The sequence below is a fragment of the Aedes albopictus genome, chromosome 2 (assembly GCF_035046485.1).
Source record: "Aedes albopictus strain Foshan chromosome 2, AalbF5, whole genome shotgun sequence".
NCBI lineage: Eukaryota > Metazoa > Arthropoda > Insecta > Diptera > Culicidae > Aedes > Aedes albopictus.
Window position 1 is genome coordinate 81,960,105 of NC_085137.1, and position 21,314 is coordinate 81,981,418.

A 21,314-nucleotide genomic window follows, 5' to 3' on the forward strand; every position below is an offset into this window, starting at 1 on the left:
CACTAAGTTTAGAAGGCTTACACAAATATTAGGGGCTGTCCATTTATTACGTAAGGGAAATTTTACGATTTTTCGACACCCCCTCCCCCTCTTGTAAGATTTTTTTAATGAGGACCCCAATATTTTTGTATGGCGCGTAAGATTTTTCAAACCCCCCCCTCCTCCCCTAAACCCTTACGTAATTAATGGACGGCCCCTTACCATGTATCAAAATACTACAACTCGTTTCGATCATATTTGTTAAACAATCCCACATTCATCACACTGACTGATACATCTGTTCTAGGTAGTACTTGACATAATACATCTATTAATCTATGCCTTACTACGCACCTGATAAGCCCACATCCATCCAAGTTCGTTGAAACGTTTCCTACCGAACAAACGAACGAACGAACCGATTGTGTGGTGTGGCGCGTAGGACCAAGAAAACCAAGAATGCAGATTCTGCCAACCTCCAGCCCAGTCACTGCTTTTATTCCGGAAAAAAAGCATAGACAACAAATATTTACTTGCAACTTGCGACACATAAAAGCGTCCAGATTCGCATGCAAAAGTTTATTTATTCTTTCTTCTTCCGGATAGTAACCTGGATGGGTCCCCGGCCCCGGACGACGACGTCCTCATCTCACACCGCACCGCACCGCACGCGCGACCTGAAGTCGTCGTTGTCTTCACAATACCCACAGAGTTCCAGTTTTCAAAGTGCAGAGCAACAGACTCGACCAGAGAAGAGGAAACATTTCTCTTTCTGTGGCTCCGCAGTTGGATAACAACAACGATAGAAAAAAAAAATCTGAATCGCTGCTGCTTAAGGTTGATTTTATTGCATCATCGAATGGCCACCCACCGACCTACACCGTACTATATGCCTAGTGGAGTGGACCAGCAGGCAGAGGATGTGCATCAGAGAGAAGGATAACCATCCGGAGCGTTCGAGCTTGCTAAAGTAATGGGGTTTACCTTTGTCCTTTGTGTTCAGACAAGTTCTGAAAGGGAGGTTGGTACGGAGTGGGCAGTTGTTGGCTAGGCAATGTGCATTGATGTAATAGATAATTGTAATATGTGTGTAAGTACGTAAAGGAATAGTGAGAAAGCCCTTTAATGCGGATTACAATGAATTTCTCATCTGAGAGCTTGATGAAGAGTCTTTGAACTTACTGATAAGGTTAATGTTTACTGGATCGCAACGTCCAAAGATGGCATATGCCTTGAGAGATTTTATTTCTCTTAGCACTGCCCATGTGTCACAATGTTCCAGCGATTAATGTAGATCAGGGCTTCCCCAGAGAAAATATACACTTTCTATGGGCAACCTCTTCCAGTGGCTTGAGCGTTTATAAAAAGCGAACATTTTTCACAATTGTGATTGAAATCTTTTTTTCGCCCATATAGTTGAACACCTGCCCAGTATTGATTTCCTAGGACATAAGAGGCATGTCTCACGGTGTGTTGAAACAGGATTATTATCGCACTTTCATGAACCTAAAATATTTTTTCGTTATAAGTTAGCCTTAGCTGTATATATTAAGATTCTGGAGGTTAAAAAATCTTTCATCGGGGAAAATTAAAATTAATTCGATTTTAGTAGTTTACCACTTGTCCCATATGATAAGATATTACGCAAATCTGATGAACCTAAACTCCGCTAGAAAAAGTCCCCTTTCTATTAATAAATTTGAAAACCATTTAGAGAAAAATGAACGTAAAAGTCTTTACAACGGTTAAATTTGTTTGGCGTTTGTTTCATGTGTCCAGCCCACTACAGTCTGCCGAAAGTCATAAATCATAAAAGTCTACATTTCTTCCATTTGTCTGGCACATAGATATTTGTAATGGAGGTAAACAAATACTTCCCATTAGTGCGACTCATACATTTGAGGAAGCGCCATACACCTGTGACTCATACCATTTGCAGCACATATCCTCCATGTGCTAATTTGCCTGAAATGGCGGTTATTTGTTGCACATACTTTGCATGTCAAACCACATCCACATGGATATTTGCCAAAAAGTATGAGTCGACTATACTGGGCGCGCATGACTCATTTGTAAAAGTTCTGCCTCTGATCTGTGGAGGACTTTTGTCCATACAAAATCTTAAAATTATGATACCTTTAGGGTTAAGTGGGCTGTTGAGTCTCAAACAACAAATAGTTGACGCAAAATACATAAGATAAGTGTTGTTATATTATGTTGATGCATTCAAAAATGATTATTCAACATTTGATTTAAAATAAGGCACACCGGGCCAAGTTAAAACGGGTGGGGTAAGAAGAAACAGCGGGTTAACGTGATATTAGCTAGTCATGATAAGCAATTTGAAAGTCATAACATTTTTTTTAATCAAACAATCATTTGGTCAAGAATAGTTATAGAAATTGTATTGGATTTTTTTTTCAAAACATCACAAGTTTTTATTAAAAATGCAATGCATGCTTAATATATGTCAATGTGAATGACATCTTATAGTATAAGCCTAGAATATATTGAAAACATATCAATTTGCAAGTAATCTGGTGAATTTCAATGATGGTAGTCTCGTGCAGTGTTTGTTTTCTATGTTCGTCTGGGTTATCTGTAGTTTTATTTTATAAGACACTTTGGTCTTGATAAACACTTCATGTATTTTAATGGTTTCAATGTTATGACTGCATAAAATAAAGTTTCTTTTTCCCCTCATTTTTGCAAAGTGAGTTTGACAACAGATTCAGTATGAGGAGAAATGTGATAAAAACGAATTAAAAAATCACCCGTGCACTCGATACCTTCCAACCATATTCTATGTGTTATAACTATTTAGCAATCAAAATCTATCCAATGATTCCGAAATGAAGCATAAAAAAACTAATGAAAGTTCTTAAAAAGATGTATTAAAACCTCAAATTGCGTCAATCATGCCTCGCTTTGCACATCACTGTTGTTTTTTTAATATATTTTATGACATTCCCAGAACATTAATGTCTTCTTAACATTTTGAATTTTCATTTTATCTGTAGATTTAGTTAAATTTGTTCTCAGCATAAACAACAATGAACATACATATCTAAAACTAAGTAAAAAAGAAAATAGAGCTAAGGACTTCCTTTTAATTGCACTACGATTTTGCATTCTTTGATGGATACGTATTTCGACCTCAACTGTTAGGTCATCTTTAGTGTCTCGTACCTAATCCGATATTCTATTTACGTACATGTATTCCACAAACATGCCCAGGCTCATCATCATCAAATCTAAAACTGTTTCAATCAAACCTTGATTGATTTCACAATAAAAAAAAGTGATTACATGTGCTTACCTTAAAGTACGTGTATCAAGGGCGTGTGCCGAAAGAGTAATCGAAAGCTATTCTCTAAGAGCTGATTTCTTCACCTTGGATTAACCGGTAAACCAGGCTTACCCATATAGTTAAACCAGGTTTAACGCTTAAGCCAGGGTGAAGAAATCGGCCCAATGTGTCCTACATGCAAACAAAAGTATTCATAGGATAAATTTTCACTTGTTAGTAAAACATTGAGCCCTGCAAAACCAGAGCACAATATATATAAAAGTTCTTATTATATTCGAAGAGCTATCAGTATTTCTGCTAAACTAGCTCAAAACAAGTAAATATACAGTTAACATGTATTTTAAAAGTACGTGCAATTAAGTCACCATATTCGTTTAATGATTTCCTAATCGAAGCATCTTCCGTGGCCGTGTGATCGTCGTTTAGGTATATCGTTACATGGTTTGGCATGCAAAGTATGTGCAACTAATACCCACCATTTCAGGTAAATTAGCACATGAAGAGTAGCAAGAGTGCTGCAAATGCTACGAGTCACAGGTGTATGGCGCTTCCTCAAATGTATGAGTCGCACTAATGGGAAGTATTTGTTTACCTCCATTACAAATATCTATGTGCCAGACAAATGGAAGAAATGTAGACTTTTATGATTGATGACTTTCGGCAGACTGTAGTGGGCTGGACATATGAAACGAACGCCAAACAAATTTGAACTCGTTGTAAAGACTTTAACATTCGTTTCTCTCAAATTTATTAATAGAAAGGGAACTTTTTCTAGCGGAGTTTAGGTTCATCAGATTTGCGTAATATATTATCATATGGGAAAAGTGGTAAACTACTAAAACCGAATTTATTTTATTTTTCCCCGATGAAAGATTTTTTAACCTCCAGAATCTTAATATATACAGCTAAGGCTAACTTATAACGAAAAAATATTTTAGGTTCATGAAAGTGCGATAATAATCCTGTTTCAACACACCGTGTGTCTTAACATCTACCGGCAAACCACGTCTTGCACTTTCCTTGGAAACCTTTTGCAACACTCCTGAACCCCATAGTTCTGCCTCTACCATTTAAACCTTCTTGCACTTTTTACTCCTCCTCCCTAAACTCTACATAAACAGCCATGTTAAAATCAAAAGTCCAATTAGTTTTGGGAAGTTCTAATACATATTAATAAAGTTGTTAAATATAAAGACCGATTCTAATCATTTTTACTTAGCAACATGTTTTGGGTGGCGGTACACTGCCACAATTCCATGCGATGAAACAAAAGTAAGAGTCCCTCTCCTTGACAATGATTTTACTGCCCTTTTCCGGCTATACCAGTCGCCCAGCATGTCTGAAATAAACGAAAAAAAAAAACCTGAAGCATTTGAAGGCAAAGTGCGTTTAATTGACAAATTAAGAGGCAAATTTGTGAAAAAAATGTCTATTTGTTGTGGTGGGATTCGAACTCATGACTTCGTATCGCTAGTTCGGTGCTTTAACCAACTAAGCCAACAGTCACAATATACAGTGGAATAGAAAATCAAACTGGAAAGACGGACCCGGTTGTAGTAGCAGGTGTTTAACTTCTGCTATCGAAATCTGACGGATGCCCTAAGATGAATGAATAGACCTTCAGAAATAGATGAGTAGGGTAACAATTATTGCACGCTCTCTGCGGATATCTTAAGGGGTTATACATATATGTTGAGGCCGAGCACAAAATCCACTAACAGGTGACCCCTAATTCATGGTGTGATGCCGCTTTATGCTTATCGTGCCTGGGAGTGAATGGCTAGGAGTTGTCAGATACAAAACCAGCCGCTAACGGAGCCTATGGAGTACCAGGGTGCCCTCCACAGTATTTTGCCCTTACTGTGCTAACCGGAGCAATGGTGCAGTGGACCTTGTGTTTCTCCGTGACAATAAGCTACCTTTATTTAGTCTAAAACTTGAGGCATTATATGGGCGGGATTATGAAGATGTTGTTAACTAGTTTAAATTGTCTCCTATATGATTTCGCATTATGCGATTTACACAGTGAATTCTGCGCATCCTCGCCTTTGGCGTCTTCTAATCGTTACCGATCTGGTTTTATTGCTGCTGTTCTTTGATGTGCTGTGCTTGTAAAGAGTTTGATCTCGCTTAGTTTGGATAGTGGCTACGGTTAGGATAGCTCAGATCAATCTTCAGCAAAAAAGAACAGCAACGATCAATCTTTGCAGACTTATGCAAAGTGGTACAGCCGAAAAGGCTTTCGTAAGGAAGATTTCTATCTAAGAAACCTTGTGAAATCGATGTTTGCTACTTTCAGTAAAAATTAAATGGCAAACTAGCGTGTCATGCCTCGAGCCTGTGTGGTTGTCAACAACGCTGTTCGGACCCTATTTGAACAATAGTTTTGGACACTATTTTTCGTGTAATAGCGTTTCGCGAGTTTCTTTTGCGGATTCCAAATTGATTTCTTCGACCGTATACTTTGCTAAAAGAAAACTCAGTAAACTTTATTTGTGCACTTTACTTAACACGAAACTACATTTTTAGGGGGGACCGATACGTTGACCGTTCAATGCAATGGTATATTTATTACTAAAAGCAAAGCGACAAAACTACACTGGAATGCAAAAAAAGGCCCGTACTAATACTAACGTAATCCTCCGAACAGATTAGAGATATGAGCGGTAGTATATAAAAAAAACGAGAGATAATATGCTACCCGGAGGGCACTCGGATGGAGTACTCCAAAATCAGTAATCTACGTGAACATGCCGGCCACCTAAATTCTATATGGAATTTACGATTTCAATATCCAAAAAACTTATATCTAACCTAAAACACTTTGAGAACCAATATATCTTAAACAATCTACGTTGCGCTGATTGGAGTTGACAGCGTTTCATCTTTCGGGGAAGTCCTTTCGAATGGTAGCAAACACACCCTTGATGCTGGCCGCTTGTAGATAGACCCGCTTGGCATCCGTACCTTCACCACCCTGACCACTCCGTCCGGGCCTGGGTGGACTTCAATAATGCGGGCAAGGGGCCACTCGATGGCTGGATTCCCATCTTCCTTTAGGAGTACCATTTGGCCTACCGCGAGTATAGTTGCTTGTGGGAATCGTTGGTTCTGGTTGTGGAGTTGCGAGATGTATTCCCGTCTCCACCGTTTCCAATGCTGTTGAATTATCTGCTGTAGTCCCTGGTAGTGTTGAAGCCAATTCAGAGGGATCTCACTGTAGTCCGGATCGGGGAGGGCTAACAACGAGGAGCCAGTCAAAAAATGCCCTGGTGTGAGCACATCTAACTCGTCTGGGTCCTCCGATAGGGGGGTGAGTGGCCGCGAATTCATCGCAGCCTCGATCTGGATGAGGATGGTCGCCATGTCCTCGAATGACAATCTACGTTGCCCCAGAACACGAACGAGTGACGTCTTGGCAGATTTTACGGCGGCCTCCCATAGGCCACCAAAGTTCGGCGCTCTAGGTGGAATGAATTTCCACACGATTCCTCGTTTCGACGTCTCGTTGGAGATTTGTGAATGCACGACGGGATCATGCAATAGCTCGTACATCTCCCGGAGATCGTTGCTGGCACCCTTGAAGTTGAGGCCATTATCCGAGTGGATCTCAGAAGGCAGACCTCGGCGGGCCACAAAACGTCGTAGCGTAGCTAGGAAGGCAGATGCGGTAAGATCTCCAACCAGCTCCAGATGGACGGCCTTCGTGCTGAAGCACACGAAGACGGCGATGTAAGCCTTTTGTGCTGCCGCTCGACGGTGAACAGGCTTAAGGTAGACTGGACCACAGTAGTCCACACCGGTGACAGCGAATGCACGAGTAGGAGTTGTACGAGGTTTTGGTAATTGACCAGGTGGTTGGGATACAGGGACAGGGTTGGTTCGAAAACAGCGTAAGCAGTTTCGGAAAGTATAAGTTGCTAGTGCCTTTCCACGTAATGGCCAGAATTCTTGCCGAATTTGTGCGAGCGTCATTCGGGGGCCGGAATGGAGCGACAATTCATGGTAGGCGACTGCGACTTGGCGTGAAAACGTGTGATTGCTGGGAAGGATAATGGGGTGTCGAACTGCATACGATTCTCCGGCCAATCTCAGCCGGCCACCAACCCGAAGTATGTCCTGGTGATCCAGAAAAGGGTGAAGAAGCTTCAGCGACGAGTGGGCTTGAATCGGTCGATGATTGGCTAACGCTTTGATTTCCGCGGCAAACGGTTTCCGTTGAACACACCGCACCAACGTGTATTTAGCTTCTTGTAGTTCCGCTACAGACAAGGAAGAGGACGTGGGGGGCGATCTACGATGCTGACATCTCCGGATGAACTTGAGGACATATGCCGTGATCCGAAGAAGTTTCCAGTAGCTAGAATAGCGATCCAGCAGTAGATGTGGCTGCTGAGAATCGGCTACGACCATAACGTTCTTCTTTCTCTCCAGCAGCTCCTCCGCTGGTCGTTCGTACTTCAAATGCCGTTCGGTATTCCAATGCTGGTCGAGTAACGACAACCAACCCGGCCCGTGAAACCAGTGGTGCTTGTCGACGAGATCCTTAGGCATGACGCCACGTGAGACGAGATCGGCTGGGTTTTCAGTCCCCTTGACGTGATTCCACCGATGTCCCTTTGTCAGCTCTTGGATGTGAGATACCCGATTAGCCACAAAAGTAGGCCAGACATACGGCGGCGACTTCAGCCATGACAGTACCACCGTTGAGTCCGACCAGAACCAGGTTTCCGTATCTTCCATCTTAAGGGCTTTCGCAGTCGCACGATAGAGTTTGGCCGCTACATGAGCACCACACAATTCCAGCCTTGCAAGGGTCGTCTTCTTCAAACTCGCTGGTCGAGATTTTGCCGCTAATAGTTCCACTTTAATATGTCCCCGTTGATCGATCGACCGAGCGTAGATGCACGCTCCATACGCCGCTTCCGACGCATCCGAGAAAACGTGGAACTGAATCAACATCGGATAATTGGCGAAAGCATGCCGTTTCACTTCGATCTCCGACAGGACGGGTAGTTGATGGTAGAACTCAGTCCACCGGTTGGCTAATTCTTCAGACAGGGGATCATCCCATCCTTGAGCTGCTACCCACAAAAGCTGCATCCGTATCTTGGCCCAAGAAATGACTGGAGCCGTAATACCGCTAGGGTCCCACAGCTGAGCGATGACGGAGTATACCTTGCGCCTAGTCCACTGTCCGTTTACAGTAAGGTTTGACACGTCGATACCCAGCACATCCGGCCCTGGTCGCCAATGGATTCCTAGCGTTTTCACCTGCTCTTGATCGAAGTTCAGCGTAGACTGAGTTCCTAAATCCTCCGGTGGCAGGCCTTCCAACGCACCCTTTGCATTGGACATCCATTTTCGCAGCCGAAAACCTCCTTTAGGCATTAGCTGCTCCAAATCTTGCCGCAACAAGATAGCTTCACACTCAGAATCTGCCCCACCGACGTAGTCGTCCACGTAAAAGTCGTTGATGAGCGCCTCCTTTCCCCGTGGATGCAAATCTCCTTCATCGTCTGCCAGCTGCTGCAAGCAACGTGTCGCGAGGTACGAAGACGGAGCCAAACCAAATGTTACACGATTCATTTCGTACGTTGCAATCGGCTCCTCTGGCGAGAATCTCCACAAAATCCGCTGTAGAGAGGTGTCATCTGGATGCACTCTCACCTGTAGATACATCTTCTCGATGTCTGCGACGAGAGCAACTGCGTGTTTGCGAAAGCGAAGAACCAGATCAAAAAGAGGATCTTGAAGAACCGGTCCTGTCATCAAAGCGTCGTTCAGAGAGTGGTTCGAGGTTGTTTTCGCGGAACCGTCGAATACTGGCCGAATCTTTGTCGTTGTACTCGACTCTTTGATAACCGGATGATGAGGCAGATAACAAGCGAGACGACTATCGTGTTTCAAAACTTCGTCCGGAACTGCTGTCATGTGGTTCAGCTCCAAGTAGGTCTGCATCGCTTCGTTGTAACTCTTGCGCAGATTTGCGTCCTTGCCCAACCGCCGTTCAAGTTGCATAAGTCTGCGGAGAGCCGTATCTCTCGACTCACCGATCATCTGCTCGAAACCCATTCGCTTCGGCAGACGCACCACGTATCTTCCGGTTGAATCACGTGAAAAAGTGGCTTGAAAATGTTCCTCACAGTCTTGTTCTTCTTGAGAACGCCGTGGAACGTCCTGCATCTCCTCAAATCGCTCAATTTTTTCCTCCAGAGTGGCGTTGGTCGTTACGTGACAGCACGGAATCGGGTTAAGGCTACCCAAATCCGCTTTACCGGCTGCTATCCACCCGAAAACAGTGTTGACGAAGAGTGGAATTCCTTCACCTACCCGCTGTATTTGAATCCGACCACCGTTGAGTAACAAGAACTCGTAGAAATACTCCAATCCCAGCAATAGGTCAATTGGAGCCCGCTTGTTGAAACCTGGATCCGCCAGTACCATATCTGATGGTAGGTTCCAACTACTGACCGGAATCGTCGTCGAAGGCTGATCCTCTGTTACTTTCTTCAGAACTAAGAAGTCCATCGGGATGGCGTAGTCGGTGATTCTCGAAGCTATTGTGGTGGACACAGAACTGTTTATCTGAACCCGCGCACTGCCTACACCAGCGATTGGCACGCTAGTTTGTTTCCGTGGTAACTTCAAGACTTGGCACAATCTCTCCGTGATCAGATTCGCCTGGGATCCGCTATCGAGAAGAGCTCTGGCCATGTGAGACCGCCCGTTGCAGTCCTTCACCGACACGAGAACCGTTGACAAGAAAACATGAACTTCTCGAGATTCAGCTGTGACATTTGCCGCATAGATTGTAGCAACCGAACTCTGGAGCACCTGCTGAGGAGCATCAACCGGAACAACTGCAGTAGTAGAAACATTCGAACCGCCCGTTTGCGATTGAGTACATTCCTGAGCGGCAGTCGCTGAATTGGAACCGGATGCTGACAACCCAGGATGGAGGAGACTATGGTGCTTCTTGTTACACGTTCGGCAACGGAAAGAGGACTTACAATCCCGACTGTAGTGATCACGACGGAGGCAGTTGCTGCACAGCTTCTTCGAATTGACAACCTGGAACCGCTTATCCAGACTCATCTTCGCGAACGTGGGGCAATTTATTATGTAATGTGGACCACTGCAAGAAACACACTTTGTTGTTGAACTCTCAGACGCTGTATTCACTGCAAGCTTTGGCACAGATTTCTTGAAGGAGTTGGGTGGAGTGGAAAATGGAACACGCTGACATTCGCCACGCTGATCGACCGCAATCGCATCTAATATCCGGGTTTGACCCTCGAGAAACTCCATCACTTGCCGGAACGTCGGATCTTGTTTCTTCAAGGCGAACTCTTCCCAGTCCTTCTGCGTCGAATCATCCAGCTTGGATACCAATAGTTGTGTCAGCATCGCCCCCCAGCCCGATGTCACTTCACCCAATTGATCCAAGATTTTCGTGTGCCGATCAAAGCAATCGATGACGTCATGGATCCCACTAGCAGTCATCTTCTTTAACTTCGGAAACTGCAGAAGAGCATTCACATGTCGTTTCTTCTGCAGATATACGTTCGAATAGCGTTTGATTAGTGCAGACCAAGCCGCCGCGTAGTTCTCTTCACATAATGGAAAGGAATCTACAACTTTCAGCGCCTCACCCTTTAGAGACGCTCGCAAGTAGTGGAAACGTTGGATACCGCTTAAATCCGGGTTATCATGGATTAGCGACTTAAACGTGTCGGAAAATGGCAACCACTTATCGAATTCCCCATTGAATTCTGGCAAATTTATTTTTGGCAATGTTATGCCGGCACACGCCCCCACAGGTGCATTAGCGGAGGGGGGTGCGGAAGAAGAAAGAGTGGATGGCAACTTTGATTTCAACCCTGCCCTTTCCTGGAAGTACAACTCCTCGAGCTCGGCCCTAGTCCTTTTGTGGTCATCCGCCTTCTCTTCGTGCTCCTCCATCTGCTCGATCTGTGCTTGGATGTCTTCAAATTCGTCCCATTTCTCGTCCAGTTTGTACATACGAGTCTGGACCTGAAGGGCGTGAGTGTCGGGGACGTAGTTCTTCAGGAAGCGAGATGTGCGTTTTAGGAAATCCACGATGTTATCCCGCACTTGCAGCCTCGGCTTCAGCTTCTTCGTCATCGCACAGTAGTTGACGTCGACGAAAAGAACTGTGAAAAAGGTACGAAGCACAGCACCACACAGAAATGCAATACGAGGATTGGAAAGAGGCTCACCTGAGAGCCTAAGAAATTAGGCCTTGTAATTTACTTCCTACGGCAAACAGCAGCAGTTCCTCGTGAAATGCATCCACCAATCGGCAATACAATTATATCGGCTGCGCCTCTAGTGTTTCCCAACCGGAGAAAATGATCCTGCACGACTACGACTGCAAAGGAGGGCGAAGCACAGCACCACAAGGCAAAGTAATAACTAATGATTGGAGTGAGGCTCACCTGTAAGCCTAATAAATTAGGCGTTGTAATAAAGTGCTCTCCGCAGCCGATCAGTAGCAGTCCCTTCAAGCAGCGTACACCAGTTGAAACTGCGATCCGTATCGGTAATGTTCCGGGCGTTCCTCAGTCGGCAAAATGTTCTTGGGCACAGTCGATCATCAACAACGATTCGATGACGTCACCAACGATCCCCGGTCGAGTGTGATAAACCAATTTATGGCTACTGTAATTTATAACGAAGCACAGCACCACACAAATCGTTTAAGATTAAATGGACAGAGGCTCACCTGCAAGCCTAATAAATTAAGCCTTGAAATTATGGTTAAACGGCAACCGGAAAACTGCAACAATTCTTCGAATTCTCCAGGCACCATCCGATACAGGCTATGCCTCCACTACGGTGTGCTGCACTTGGTCGAGCGCTTCAGTAGCCAAGTGCACAGCAGTTGATCGTCCAGTATCAGCGAACTCGCATAATGTAATCCGAAAAGCGAACAATGATTGCAATGATCGGTCATAAACAACAATTCCAGCCAAGTACTCACCGTGTGAGCCTGGCTGTACAGGCCTTGTATTAAAAACCGTATATGATAATACGCGCCCCCGGTAACTACTTTCTTTGAAACTGTGCTGACGAAACCACCGTTTGGTTTCGCCCCGAACAAAATGCCGCTGAATGCTGCCTAGCCGATGGTCAGTATAGATAGGCACATTGAGTATGGGTTGCGCTCAATCCGGTGCCATATGAAGGTGATTGAACCTTTCGTTAGTTTTGTCGATAGATATTGTTTGTTCCACACTCACAGAAACAGCGATTCAATCGAAATAAAACGCACTATTTCGTTGTGCACATGATGGTGACCAAAATCACTCCGCGACAAAAATCCTGGTCACGGCACCATTTGTTCGGACCCTATTTGAACAATAGTTTTGGACACTATTTTTCGTGTAATAGCGTTTCGCGAGTTTCTTTTGCGGATTCCAAATTGATTTCTTCGACCGTATACTTTGCTAAAAGAAAACTCAGTAAACTTTATTTGTGCACTTTACTTAACACGAAACTACATTTTTAGGGGGGACCGATACGTTGACAGTTCAATGCAATGGTATATTTATTACTAAAAGCAAAGCGACAAAACTACACTGGAATGCAAAAAAGGGCCCGTACTAATACTAACGTAATCCTCCGAACAGATTAGAGATATGAGCGGTAGTATATAAAAAAAAAACGAGAGATAATATGCTACCCGGAGGGCACTCGGATGGAGTACTCCAAAATCAGTAATCTACGTGAACAAACGCAATCATTGCTACACTCATCTCTGAACTAACCACCAGAGATGTATGTGCCTTCACAATTGATGTTTCTGTTGGAAATCTCAACAGGAAATACGTCTATTGTTCGTTATATTACCGCATGATGAACCGTCCCCTACGAATGCTTTCCAACAAGTCATCGCAGATGACTCAGATGAAGAGCGAAACAAACGGCGGGTGGTGTTCGCCGCTGCAAAAGCCGCGCTTAAGACCGAGATAAGAGCAAGCAAAAAGGCCTGCTTTGAGGGTCTCTGTCAGAGTGCCAATACGAACCCGTGGGGTGACGCCTACAGGATCGTTATGGCCAAGACGAGAGGTGTGATGGCTCCTACAGAGCAATCTCTAGAGATGTTGGAGGGGATCATTGGAGGACTTTTTCCGCGTCATGATCCAAGTCCTTGGCATCCTTTCGTAGGACAGCCGGGGACTGGGGCTGGCGATCAGGAGAAGGTCACCGATGTGGAACTTGCGGGGATAGCTAAGTCCCTTAGCGTAGGTAAGGCCCCAGGTCCGGACGGAGTTCCGAACCTGGCCTTAAAAGTAGCTATTGCAGAAGCTCCCGAGATGTTCAGGTCTGCTATGCAGAAATGCCTGGACGAGGGAGTTTTCCCAGAAGCTTGGAAGAGGCAGAGCCTGGTACTATTGCCAAAGGCGGGGAAACCACCCGGAGACCCGTCGGCATATAGACCAATATGCTTGATTGACACGGCGGGGAAGGTGCTCGAAAAGATCATCCTCAATAGAATGTTGAGGTTCACCGAGGGCGAAAATGGTCTTTCGAGTAACCAGTACGGCTTCCGGAAGGGGAGGTCCACCGTAGACGCTATCTTGTCGGTTACAAAAACCGCCGAGAAAGCACTCGAGCATAAGAGGACGGGAATTCGCTTTTGCGCGGTAGTGACTCTGGTTGTAAGGAATGCGTTTAATAGCGCCAGCTGGTCTGCTATTGCCGATGCGCTCTTGCGTCTGGGGATACCAGAGTACCTGTACAAGATTCTCGGAAGTTACTTCCAGAATCGTGTACTAGTCTACGACACGGAGGTGGGTCGGAAGTGCTTTCACATAACCTCAGGAGTCCCGCAAGGTTCCATCTTGGGTCCGGTGTTATGGAATGTCATGTACGACGAGGTGTTGAGGTTAGAGTACCCAGTGGGAATGGGGATTGTCGGATTTGCCGACGATATTACGCTCGAAGTCTACGGTGAAACGATCGAGGAGGTAAAGTTGACTACCAACCATTCGATCAAGGTTGTGGATGCGGTACAGGAAACTGGAGCTGGCTCACCACAAGACAGAGGTGACGGTTGTTAACAACCTGAAGTCGGAGCAGCAGACGGAGATCAGTGTAGGAGAGTGCACTATCCTGTCAAACACTTGGGCGTGATGATCGACGATAAGCTTACCTTCGGTAGCCAGCTAAGCACCAGCATGCTACCGTGATGGACTCTCCAAAGCGAGTCATCGATGTTCGTTGCTGCAGGCTACGCAGCTAACCTTGAGGGTGCGATGTGCACTAGCCCCTCTCTGAAGCAATGCCTTCTTGGTGGTTCCGGAGAGACGAAGGGTTTGGCGACCATAGGAATGAGTTTTAGTGGGTCGAGGATAGAGTAGTCCTGACTTTTACTTTTGTTGTAGAAGACGGCCTAAACCCCACACTACCCTAACCTTCCTGTTAGGGTGTTTGTTGAGCAGATTTTTCCCCCTATGGTTTAGAAGGAAAAAAAGTCATCGCATACTGCACTTCAAAAAGCCTTCCGCTAATTGTTGGCAGTCATGTTAATACTCACCATATCATCTGGAGCAGCTCAGACATTAACTTGAGAGCAGAGTTTCCCAATGCTCATGTGAACACAAATGTGACAGTGAGCCTCCCTCCAAATTGTCTCCCAACTCTTCAAAATCGCAGTGTGCTTCGCTGCTAGGAGCCTCACAAAAATCGGGTGGGTGCGAGCTAGGCGCATAGCTCCCGGGAGCTCGTCTCATGCACTGTGTGAGCTATTGGTATCTAAGGTGAAAAACATCTCCTTGGTAACGAAGAACCTCAACAACTTTTTTCCGTATTCAACTCAAGTGTTTGGTTGTCTATGTGGTACGACTAGGAACTCTCAATGCAAAGAATAAGGTTTGAATTCTCGTTCGTTTAGGAAGTTTTCGTCGGGAAATTTTCTAATTTTATCAGCTCATGAGAAGAAGCTCATGAGACACTTCTTGAGAAAAATGAGGCGCACAACTTTCAGTCTCAAAATGTACAGTGCTCCTGGGAGCTCGCTTGCAATGTGGCTCCCGTATATGGGACTACAGCGTGTACATCAACTCTGCTTGCTCCAGTGTTCATGGTATCTGCTAGAGATGAAGTGTGTTAGACATAACGCTTTGCTCTAACAGAATTAGTCAATAGTTGACCAATGGGCATGTGTCAGATGAAGAAGCTTTATATGATCATCGCTACATCTTTTTTGAACATTTAAATATTACTTCGCAAACTTTGCGTTTCAGGAATCCCCGGTCAACCAACTGGGATCTCTTCACTGATTTGGTTACTGCAAAATTTTATGCATATGCCCCATTCATTGATACTTCAAGTGTTTAAGATGATGCCGTTAATACTACAACGGCCTTCATCATGAAATATTTTGAAAACGTGTCTGTCGATGTCATATTGTCCTATTGGATGCCGCACGGAGTCATGGTATACCTCCAATGATTTCCAATTTAATTTAACAAATACTCAAAAGTCGACATCTCTTCTCGACATTGCGTCAAGCAGCGATTTGGAAATTGAGTGAGTGTGTGTGTGAGTGCCCCCAAGGGGGATTCTTACGACCGCTTTTGTGGAATCTCGTAGCAGATACGCTATTGAGGCAACTCAATATTAGCGGTTTTCCTACTTATGGTTCTGCTGACAACTAAAGGGCAAACACGATGAAATTGTCACACAGAAAATATTGTATAACTTTTGATTGCGTTCGTCAAAATAGCTAATTTTTTGACCATGAATAGTATATTATGTGTAGCTAATACCATAAAATTTTCATAAAATGAGATTTTAGAAAATTTGTGCACCCATTTCAAAAAAATACTTAGGCTATAACCTTTTTGTTACCTCATCAAAACGTTTGAAAATTTCACTCGATATTCTTAACATAGTATCAATTAAGTGGTAAAAATTTGATCGAAATCGGTTCAGCTCAAATCGCTTCAAGGTAAATTTTGGGTACTTTTTGACCATTTTTAGTTCCGCGTGCACTATTTTGACTGTAGAACTGGTAACACTGTCCCGATTTTTATAAAACTTTGACAGTGTAAAATTGTTGTGTTAAATTGTTTACAGTGAAAATTTCAGCCATTTTTGTTGAGTACTTTCAAAGTAAGAGCAGTTTAAATTTCACTATACCAAAAACCACATCTGCTTATTGTGACATAGTGCGACATATATGGCTATAACTTTTTAACGGTATGATCAAATTGAATGAAATTTTGACCAATTACTTCTACATACATATTTTACGTACATAAACATTTTCATTGAAATCGGTTCAGTATTTTTGACGCCATCGTTGAAACGACAAAAAAGTGATATTATCCAAAATGTTTGTTTGCACAAGATTCTCAAGTGGCAATTTCATTGTTTCAACGATATCTCCGCCAATACTTAACCGATTTTAATGAAAATGTTATGGTATTAGCTACACATAATATACTATTCATGGTAAAAAAATTAGCTATTTTGGCGAACGCAATGAAAAGTTATACAATATTTTCTGTGTGGCAATTTCATTGTGTTCGCCCTTTACCTAACATTGTTAGTTGGCAAGTGCATCAGCACCCTTTTCGACCTGATACAAAGCGCCCTTGAGGTAGTTGAGGGATGGTGTCGTCAATATGGCCTCTCAGTTAATCCGAATAAAACATCTATTGTTCTTTTTACGAAAGGGCGAAACCGTAGTGGCGTTTGACCATTGCGATTCTTTGATTCTGAAATCAATGAGACTGATTAGGTATTGTACGTTGGAGTAATTCGTGATTCCCTTGGTGATTCCAATCTTTCCTGGACATTTAACATTGAGTTTAGAATCAAGAAAGCTTGCATAGCCTTCAGGCAAAACTTCGGCTAAAACTTGGGGTCTAAAACCCAAGTATATCAAATGGATTTACACAACTGTTCTTCGGTCAATATTGGCCAATGGATGTCTTGTGTGGTGGCAAAAAAGCGAAGTGAGAACGATCCAATCCAAATTAGGCCATCTCCAAAGGATGTGCTCAATGGTGATATCTGGAGCGTTCTCTTCATTTCAACTCCCACGGCACCGGTCGAAGTTCCCTTTGACGTTGTCCCACTACATATTCATCTTAAAGCTATGTTTCCTGTTGTCAAGTAGAGAGCTCAAGTAAAATTTCCCCTTTTTCCGTAAGTAATTTTGATATTTAATATAAACTTGAGTAATCACCGTGCAATATAATAATTGGGTTGCATTGGCTTTTCTCGGCGACAGAACCTGTCACCGAGAAAAGCCAATGCAACCCAATTATTAATTTTGACATTTGTTTAACTGACAGCATTTTAACGAAACGATGCTGTAAGAAGGATGTGAAGAAAAGGGCATCAAGTTGTTTACGATTTGGACTTAAGGAAATTTCGTTCGTTTCCTCAGGAAATGTTATTGAAATTGAAATGTACTTTTTCGCGTGCGTGTGGGGAAAATGATTCAATTTATAACTTTTGGGTGGGCTCTTGGGGAAAATCCAGATGGTGAGATTTTAACGAAGTTGTGAAGCTTTCCAAGAAAATACTAATAAGAGACATTGTGCTGGGATTCTGGGGGAACTTTTAATGGTATTACATAGAGAACTACTTATGGTTACATACTAATTATAAATTCTGCAATTTAGGGCTTCGAACTACGGTGGGAGGAATTCAGCTGGGACTCTGGCGGTTACTTTATGGAGTTGTTGAAGAAATACTGGAACAAAGCTTCACGGGAAATTTAATGAAGATCTACGAAAGATTCTTTGTGATGAATATTCTGGCATTCCGTACGACGGTTTTTCTCTGGGATTTCGCAAAAAAATCATTTGAAATTCTTCTAGGTGTTCCATAAGAACATCCACCAGGAGTTCGCCGGGGATTCTCATTAGAAGTCTTTAAGATTTTCATTGGAATTTCAACAAAAAAAAAAACTCCATGAAGAAAATAATGTTTCTTCTTCCAGGATTTAATAGCATGGGATCTTCTAGGAATTGCTTCAGGGTTTTCTCCAGAGGTGTTTTCTAAGATTCTACCAGGAGTTTTTTTTTGAACCATCCTCCAATAATTTTAACCGGGATTTCTCTAGTATTTTTTTCCTGGATTCACTCAGATATTTATTCGGAGATTCCCGCAGGAATTCCTTCCGGGATCATTCCAAGAGTTCCTTCTAGGATTTCCACAGCAATGCATTCTAAGATTTCTCCTGGAGTTTTTTTTTTCCAAAATAGAACTATTTGGGATCCCTCTAGGTTTTCGCTGGGCGTTTCTTATATGAATCCTCAAAGAATTCCTTTTGGGATTTCTCCGGGAATTGTTTACCAAATTTATCTGGAAAATCCTTCCTCCAGCAATTTCTTCCGAGATTCTTCCAGAAGTTCCTTCTAAGTCTCCTCTAGGAGTAACTTTATGGGTTCCTCTTACAGTTTCTTCTGGTTTTTCGCCCGGATTTTCTTCTAAGATTTCACCAAAAGTGGCATCAGGGATCCAAAGATTCCAAAGATTCCTCCGGAGATTCCTCCAGGTATTCCTCCATGAATTCATCCGGAGATTTCTCCAGGAATTCCTCCTGAGATTTCTCCAATAATCCCTCCAGGAGTTCCTCCACGAATTTCTTCGAGGATTCCTCCAAAAATTACTCCGAGGATTCCTCCAGGGATTCCTCCGAGAATTCCTCCAGGAATTCCTCCGATGATTCCTCGGGGGAATCTCCGGGGAAATTCCTCAAGCAATCTACGCAGGAAATCCTGGAGGAATCTTCGGGGGAACTCCTGGAGGAATCTCTGGAGGAATTTCCGGAGGAACCGCCGGAGGAATTCCTGAAACAATCTCCGAATCAATTCCTGGAGGAATCTACAGAGAAATTCCTGGAGGAATCTCCGGAAGAATTTCTGGAGAAATCTCCGTAGGAATTCCTGAAGGAATCTTCGAAGGAACGCCTGGAGGAATCTCCGAAGAAATTACTACAGGAATCTCCGGAGGAATTCTTGCAGGAATCTCTGGAGGAATTCCCAGAGGAATCTACGGAAAAATTCCCGGAGGAATCTCCGGAAGAATTCCCAGAGGAATCTCCGGAAGAATTTCCGGAGGAATCTCCAGAAGAATTCCTGTAGGAATCTCCGGAGGAATTCTCGGACGAATCTCTGAAGAATTCCCGGAGAAATGTCCGGAAGAATTTCCGGCGGAATCTCCGGGAGAATTCCCGGAGGAATCTTCGGAAGAATTCCCGGAGGAATCTCCGGAAGAATCTCTGGAGAAATTCCCTGAGAAATGTCCAGTAGAATTTCCGGAGGAATTCCCGGAGGAATCGTTGGAGGAATTCCTTGAGGAATCTCCGGACGAATTCCTGGAGAAATCTCCGAATGAATCCCTGAAGGAATCTCCGGAGGAATTATTGGAGGAATCTCAGGAGGAATTCCTGGAGCAATCTTCAGAGGAATTCCTGGAGGAATCTCCGGGAGAATCTCTGGAAGAATTCCTGGAAGAATCTCCGGAGGAATTCCTGGAGGAATCTCCGAAGGAATTTTTGGAGGAATCTCCGGAGAAATCTCAGAAGGAATTTCTTGAGATTTGCTCCAGAAGATCCTCTGGTGATTGCTCCAGAAATTCCTTCGAGGATTTCTTTGAGAAATTCCTCTTGGAATCCCTCCGGGAAAGTCCTGCAGGAATTGTGGAAAAATTGCACGGGAATTTCAGAGGTAATTTTAAATGAGCTCCAGGGAAACTCCTGGAGGAATTTTTTGGAAACTCATTGAGGAATTCCAACAGAATATCTGCAGGAATTACCGGGGAACTAATACAAGAATTCACGGGAAACTCCTGGATATACTCCCGGCGAACTCTTGAAAGAATTAACTAGGAACTTCTGGAGGCATTCCCGGGGAACTCGCGGAAGTTTTATCAGGGATTTCCTGGATGAAGCACCTGAGATTTTCTAGAAGATTTTCTGGGGAATCCCTGGAGGAATATCCGGAACACTCCGGAGGAATTCCTGATAATCTTCTAAAGGACGAACTTGAGGAGAACTTCTGGATGTATTCCCGTGAACTCATGGGGTATGCAATTATCGGGGAACTCCTGAAAGAACTCTTTTAGGAAGTTTCGAGTACTAGGAAACCTTAGATTTCTTTCGATAGAGCAAGACAGATCAAGAGCAATACTGCAGATTCTCACATAATTCCCTTCTTCCAGGAGACAATCATATTCACCGAACTGAAGTTGTTTTAAAATTAACCGCAGAAAATCCAGGCTCATTGTGTTTTGCCGCAGCGGCATACTTGCGGATTTTTTTTAAGTACATACCGCAGTGCTTCCACATTCCACTACCGGCCCCATTGCGTTTCTCGCTTCAAACTGATGTTGTTTCTTGAGTTCTTTCCTTGTCAAATATTTGATCCTGTGTACTTTAGGCCTAAGGCCCCTGTGTACTAGCAGCTTAATCCACACTGATGTCTTTGGGGCGAAAGAAATGTCACTTTTACTCACGGAATCGCATGACATCGCATGACAGTGCCATCTGTTGGCAAATCTTTCTGGCTGCGAATTACTTATCAACTGCGAACGCATAAGTAATTTTGATTGCAAAAGTTTTACGTGACCATTACTTGTCCTATTCTTTCACACAGTACTTACCAGGTGGAAACTAGCCATAAACAAAAAGTACTTTCTGGCACTTACCGCCTATGGGTACTCGGGTTATTAGAGGAAACTCCTGTGAACCGCAGATCAACACACACCTCGTTGTTCCCACTATTGGTGAATTGGGACGAAGTGGTTCTTGCTCCAAGTGATCTTACAATTGCTTGTAATTTTCCGTATAGGATATTTTCCACGAAATTCCCTTCTGGGGCGTTTGCCCGATCAATTATGCAACACAGTGTATGTCTAAATGACATTTTCAGCACTGCTGATGGCTCCGTTCTCGAAGGTCGAGCAGGTGCTCGTGAGCTCAGGCTACAACAGTCTTAGTCACTTGGTAGACACTGCATCGTTTTTCAGACTG

At 43.7% G+C, this 21,314-nt stretch overlaps 1 protein-coding gene across 1 annotated transcript; it reads right to left on the bottom strand.

The window, feature by feature from the left end:
• Positions 1 to 6,139: 6,139 nt before the first annotated feature.
• On the bottom strand, positions 6,140 to 11,815 carry LOC134286095 (uncharacterized). Its single transcript, XM_062847665.1, has 2 exons — positions 11,752 to 11,815; positions 6,140 to 11,684 (listed from the first exon to the last, which is right to left on the bottom strand). Exon 2 carries the CDS (start codon positions 11,435 to 11,437, stop codon positions 6,140 to 6,142), a length of 5,298 nt encoding a protein of 1,765 aa, XP_062703649.1. The 5' UTR covers positions 11,438 to 11,684; positions 11,752 to 11,815.
• Positions 11,816 to 21,314: the final 9,499 nt, after the last annotated feature.

Bases quoted from the DNA above. Each gene is read 5' to 3' on its own strand.
- LOC134286095 (XM_062847665.1), bottom strand. From the start codon at position 11,437: ATGACGAAGAAGCTGAAGCCGAGGCTGCAAGTGCGGGATAACATCGTG.